Source organism: Otolemur garnettii, unplaced genomic scaffold (assembly GCF_000181295.1).
Source record: "Otolemur garnettii isolate 467f Iridium unplaced genomic scaffold, OtoGar3 scaffold00078, whole genome shotgun sequence".
NCBI classification, from domain to species: domain Eukaryota; kingdom Metazoa; phylum Chordata; class Mammalia; order Primates; family Galagidae; genus Otolemur; species Otolemur garnettii.
This window is the reverse complement of record NW_003852473.1, coordinates 3,754,371-3,761,182: the sequence shown is the minus strand read 5'-3', so window position 1 is coordinate 3,761,182 and position 6,812 is coordinate 3,754,371. Positions and strand designations below refer to the sequence as shown.

Sequence of the window (6,812 nt, the reverse complement as noted above, 5' to 3'; positions counted from 1 at the left end):
TTAACAATTCAAACTAATTCTCAACAAGTATCCTCTGAAGGTTACAGTGATAAAAATGCTAAATCCCAAAACAACCTAGAAATTTATTATACTATATGATTTCAAATCACAATCTATTGCAAAAGCAGCCATATTTATATATATAGCTGGAGGTCAGAACCAAGAAAGAACCTTTGAAGGATGTGGCAGGTGCCCAATGTGAAGCCACCACATGCACTTGTTACAGGTGAGATTCAGGGTGGGTTCACAGAACCGTACAATTCATAAACTCTCCCCTACCGCCTATTTCTAAAAGCCATTTCAAATGAAAGTCTCAAAGCATCCTTTTGACACAAACATGCCTTATCATCCGTCCCTCTTGAACTTTGTCCATAAACACAAGTGCCCCTACTTCAGAGATACTTCCTCTTTGCCCACTCCCCATTTCCGGGGGTGGACATTTCATGCTTTCTACTTTATCTGGAGTATTTACTAACTGTAACTTTTCTTTCAAGACATTGTGAACATGCCACATACCTGTTGTCAACTTTCTTGTCAAGTTCTAATTTTCCTATAATTAATAAAGACTAGTAGCTTTCAGACTCTATTAAAACTAGGAATCACCTGGGGCATTTGTAAAATGCAGATTCTTGGGTCCCCTCAGTGTTCTCTAAGAGATTCTGATGTAGGTAGTCAGAGCATCAAGCTTTAGAACTCTGGCATAGGCAATTCTTAAGTTTATGGCAAGTTGTAGTGCTAGAAAAACTGCTGTTAAGCCAAAATGTCATCAGTTGAGTCTGATATTTCCCCTACAAATTCTAATGTAAATGGGAAGTTATAATTTTTACCAAGGGACTGGTGTTCTTATTTTTAGATGTGACTTAACATCACCAGTACAATATGAAACTTTCTAAAAGAATACACAAAACACACCTAAGAATACAGTAAACAGTTATAAAGGACTTAATATGATACATCAGTCTAGTATACGAAGTTTTTTAAAATTCTTGTTTTACTTTTATTGCAACATAAACAGCTCAAAACATGGAATTAACAAGGTTTTCTTCTTTTTTTTTTTTTTTTCCTGAGAACATAAGCAACTTTACTTTTGGTAGTATTTAATCACTGGATACGCTTTCAGAAATTAACACAGAGTATTATTTTACCGCCCCCTTTTACTCAATATATTTTCTTGTTGCAATATAAAATACGGATCTGTGAACTTTTGAAACAGGACAATTTACATGCTCACCAACTCCTCTCACCACGTCTTACCCTATTTCACCCCAGCACAGCCTGAGCCATAGGGCAAGCTGCTATCAAGCATTTCTAGACTTTCAGAAACAGTATTTTTGTACAGTTCAACCTAAATAATTGCCTTTCCAATAAACTCATAAGCCTTTACCACGCTATTTCCTATCTACTGATCTTCTACAATGTCGTTTGCTTCACTGTCCAAAAGCTTCAAAGCTCTGGCCTATAAGATGGTCAAATTCAGAAGCAGAAAGCACAGGTTTTTTTTTACCCAACAAATTCTTTGCATTTTGATTCAAAGTACGAAATACAATGTCCAAATACAGGTTGACATGATTCTTATGTAACGATACGAAGTTTTTATTTTATTAATCATTTTATCTTATTTGAAACATTCTCTGGAAATCCTTTTATATCTGCCTTCAATAACAGTTTACCATTTTAAACTAACAAAACAAGGTCTATGAATTTCAAATCTTCCTAACCAATTATTCTCTATTGGTTGGTCACTTTAATTATTTCTCTGTCTTTCCCGCCTGTGTTGTCCATCATCTTCTCAGCTGTTCACGCCAGAGAGATGAGGGTATTGAGGAAGAGAAAACCCACCCAAGAGAAAGGCCCAGAACTGGAGTTCAGCTGGGAGCATCTCAGCGAACAGCAGGATCTAAGATGTAAGGCCACGAATGTAAGAAAGGGGAACACCGATGCCAGCCACAGATCACCACCAACCAAGGGCTCAGGGCCCTACAAGAGTAGACCTCTAGTCTATCCCCCCTGTCATCCCTCACATGCAATTTTGAAAATTACTTTTTTTTATACTTTACTTCACCTCACTATTAAAATATGATAGTAACTTTATGGTACAATTTCTAAAATTCAATCTCTAGATCCTGAGATCTTGGGTGATTTTCAACCACCCAATAATTTCATTTCATGTTAGCAGTCAGCACTTAACCATTGCAACCAACTATTCACATCCTATACCCCACACATGCCTAAATTTTTCTTCTACTTTTTTTTTGCCTAATCCACCCACATTTTCCCTTGCAGTAATGCTTCAATTTTATGACTACACCTCTTTATCTAGAAAATTTGGATGACCACTGTTTAGTATTACAAATGACTTTCAATGATTTATATTTATAATCACCCTCAATATATTACTAAGAATTCAGGTCAAGGATACACTTAATCAGTTGAGATACTACTTATGAAAATATTCTGAAAAAATTACTATTAATTTACCTTTTGAAATGCTAACTATCATTAGGAACAACAACATTTAGTTGAGGATTCTAGATATACCTTTCAAACTATTGGTATCTAGGAGTTTATATGTTCCTAACTAAACATGTGCAATAACCTCACCTTGTAACAAATTATAAGAATGGTCTTTGAACAGCAAAAGCCAAACAGTTTGTTACAAATATTTGCCTGAGATGATCCCAACATATTTGAAAGAGTCAGAGAGTTAAACCATGCAGTAAAACATAGCTTTAAAATGGCAGTCCAGACATTAAGGAAACATACAAAGTTCAACAGTTTGGACTGATACAAATTTCAAATGCATAAAAGATTATTTTGAGGATATTAAAATAATTTGAGGCCTATTTACTTTATAGAAGTACTCACCTGACTCTTGCAAGTATCTATATACCAAGAAGTTGACCTCATCACTGCTTATACTCATCTTTATTCCCACTTAAACCATGAGGTCACAACACAGGATATAACCCTAAAAATAAAACAAAGTTAATTATTTTCTCAGTAAAATATTTTTAAACAAAATGTAAACAATATTTTTAAAACCATTTGATTTTATTAAATGATGTAAACTGAAAGTTCTATATTGCCTAATAATAAACCCTAACAAATAAAGTTATTTCCAATAGTTAAGAAAATTATTACACAACACAACCAAAACATGGTCAGTGCTATTTTTCTGCAAGGTAACATAGCAGCAAAAATGAATCAAAATTTTAAGAAGGCTTTGGCACAATATTTAAATGATTATATCAAATAGCACAAAAAGGTATTTCCTTTTTTCTGCTTAACTGGTAAAAAAAAACATTTAGTTTTAAAAATCAAGAATATTAGTTCTTAGGAAAATACTCATTTTAGACCATTGGATCGGGGAAAAGCGTGAGTCTTCCACTCTGGTTTTGCATGCAAAACAGAAGTCTCTGTTTTTTCAACATGTAATCTACAACGCTCAAATCTCAAAAGGCTCTAAGTAGGTGTGAGATAAAGAAGCTGGACTACAGTTCCCAACACTCATGATATTCTTTATTCAACATAATTAAACTTTCCCTGCAGAAGTGGAAAAGGAGGAAAACTGAGACATGACTTAAATACGGCTAATTATACTCATTTGTTCTCATACCACAGAAGGTTTCTACAGGAGGGCTCAGGGAACTTTTCTATAATAAAGAGCTAGACAGCAAACATTTTCGGCGTTATCAGCCGTATAGTCTGTCACACAATTCAACTTGTCCTGTGGTGCAAAAGCAGTAACATACATTATATAAACAGATTCAAAGGTAGCTATGTTCCAATAAAACTTTGTTTGTGGAAACTAAAATTTGAATTTCACGATATTGTTTCACTATTAATCTTTTAATATTTTTCTCTCAAACATTTAAAAGTATGAAAACCTTTCTTTGCTTGTGATTCTTACAGAAGGATAGGGGGTTGGATCTGGCCCACAGTTTACAGTTTGCTGATTCCTGTTTAAAAAGGATATACTAACATCTACTCAGTAAAGGGTTATCTAACACTGTGGACCTGTGCTGATTATCCTGTTACTTCATGGATTTCTTTATGATACAGAGTTAACAGTAAACAGTATTTAAAAAATCATAAATTTACAAGCATTTGTGTAGGTTCGATGTGACAGAAATAGGTAGTACTCTAAGTTGTGGGAAAAGTGGTCCCTAAGTACCCATCAAGCTCCTACCCTCCAGAGGAAGACAGATAGACACAGAGGTAATACGTAATAGCTTTCTGCAGGACATGCACAGAAGCAGGCCTGACCAAATTCAGCAGTCTGGGAATGCATCTTTTATATTAGACAAAGGGGGTGGAGGGCATCTGAGAACAGGGTGCTCTGGGGAGAGGGCAGGGAGCAGGTGCAGCCCCGTGAGAGCGTCAGTGGAGAGGGCTGGGTGAGCAGAGGTGAGCCCCAGGAGGCCTGAGATGCTGGTACAAACCATATTACTGGGGCCTTGAAGGCACAGCACTAAGAGAAAATGAATCCTGTTAACAGTTTTTTGTAGAGCAAAGAGAAAACCTGACTTGCATTTTTAAAACATTCCCTTGCTTCTGATATGAAGAATATACTGTGAGGAAACCGGACTGCAGTCAAGTCAGAGAAGTTGCAGTGATTCAGGAAAAGACTAAAAGTCAGGCTGGCCCCACAGAGCAAGGGCAGTGCTGGGATTCTCCAGATACTGCAGAACGTCCGCAGTGACCACCTCCCACCTCCCACCTCAAGCTGACCTAACTTTTCACGGACTGACCTGCACCATGAGTACCCATCAGTGCAGTAGGCCTAGTTCTTCCTCCTGACCACCTGTGTGTGGACCTTACAGTCCTGTGGGGGCTCAGCTTACAGAGGTTCTACTATGTTTATAAACAGACTCAATGGCATTTGACTGCACTTTAGGGTTGAAGGAAAGTCCCACAGGTTTCTCTGTGGATAACTGGAGAGCTACTCCTATCTACTTACAGGTGAAACCACAGAGGAAGAGTAACAATGACCTCCATGTAAAGAAACAGGTACGGCCTAAAAAATCACTTCACGCAGTACCATTAATTTTATGTAAACTGAATGTTCAATATCTGTGTAATGAGATGATAAAGGTAAAGGCAGTCCTTGGACATTCTGGCTGCCCTCTGCAGGACACTACCTGGGGAGTGTGTGGGAGGAGCCTGCTCAGTACTGCCCCCACTTCAGGACTGCGGCCCTGTGCTCAGCACATGTAGCAGGTACTTGCTGATTCTGAAAGCGTGCTTAACTGAATGCTCTGAAAAATAAAATTACCACCTCCATCCTTTATGAAATTATAAAAAATTAAATCAAAATTTGACCAATCGTGTGCCAAGGGGAACAATAAGCAACTATTTTTAGGGATGGGCTAGGCAGACCAGGAGTGAGACAGGCTGGTGATTACTCGCTCCCCAAACACGTCGTCACTCAGCATGACTCAGATGACAAACACTGGCCCTGAGGAAGCATCTAAGATACAAAGGTTCTCACAGTGCTTGGTTCTGATAAGTGCAGACACCACCGTCCCAAATCACAGTGGTGCTTCTGTATCACCTGATGCTTTCCAGGGCCAAAAATATACACACAAATTATTGAATATAAAAATCCCTCCAATAAATACTTATTTTGGGTGTTTTTTAAAGTCCTAACAAAAAATACTGAATAAGCAAACAGCTATGAAACGTGATGATTCAATTGATCATACTGCTATTATCAGGTTTTGGTAATCAAAAAGATATATTTTAAGGGAGAAGACTGTAAAGGTCCATTTCTTAAGGTCCATTTCTTAAAAGCCCATATGCCAAGAGCACAATTGGAGAAAACACCTCCACTTCATCAGTGGGCTTCATATGGCTTTGCAGAACTCATCCACGAGGCCGGTTTCTTTGTATAGCTAATGTCAGTCCGCTAAGCTGTGTTACTTGCCCTATATGCAGACTTGATAGCAGATACCTCAAAATCTCAGCACCTACACAAGACTTACCACTTTACCTCCTCCATTGTGATATCTTTCAGAACAACTATTTTTAAGCTATGCCACAAACAAAAGTAAACATTCAACCTAGCCTTTGCCCTATGCCTCCCTGGGGGAAGAGTATTTTAGGCAGTAAACTAAATCAGTCCTGCCCTAAGGAGCTTATAGCTAGTAAATAACAGTTCCTAAACTCACAGATATCCTGCCTGATTCTATTTACATAGTAAAACACTGAGTTCTAAAAAAATTAGCTATCTTTGTGTTTTCCTATCCTGAGTCTCTGAAAAAGCTTTTGTACTTTTTATTTAAAACTCCAGTTATAGGTAATCAATCATTTACTTTAATCCTGAGCTATAATAAAGTAGCCAAAATCAAATGCCAAATTATAGTTTTAATTAATAGTTAGCCAAATGGTTATATTCAAAAGAACACTTGACATTTTAATGTTCACTATGAAATATAATTTTACTGCATAGCTATATAGGCAATAATTTAGCAAATGTTACAGAAACATAGGACTACAGAGACAATTCAGATACGCCTCATGGACTCAACTTAGTGTGTCCTGTATCACGAAACTGGGATGACCTCATGGTGCACACCTACTCCAGAGATGTCATCACCCCAGGTTTCCTGCTCTACACATTCAGTGATACTTTTAGATTTTCTCCACCTCAATCAAGACAGACATATTTCTTTCTTTTTTTTTTTTTCTGGTGCCTCTCTCTCTAAGTATTCTTTTCTGAGTCTATTCCTGAAGCAAGCCAGGACCCAACTATGATCCTAGATTACATAATGTTCAATATAAATGACCCACCCCACAAAGTAGAAGAGTTA

General features: G+C 37.3%; 1 protein-coding gene across 1 annotated transcript in view; it reads right to left on the bottom strand.

Moving 5' to 3' along the window:
- TBL1XR1 (transducin beta like 1 X-linked receptor 1) overlaps positions 1-6,812 on the bottom strand; it is a 112,494-nt gene that overhangs the window by 44,140 nt on the left and 61,542 nt on the right. Inside the window, exon 3 of the mRNA XM_023515766.1 lies at positions 2,866-2,968. Within this exon, the coding sequence (XP_023371534.1) occupies positions 2,866-2,923 (58 nt within the window). The 5' untranslated portion in view covers positions 2,924-2,968. The remainder of the gene's footprint in view (positions 1-2,865; positions 2,969-6,812) is intronic.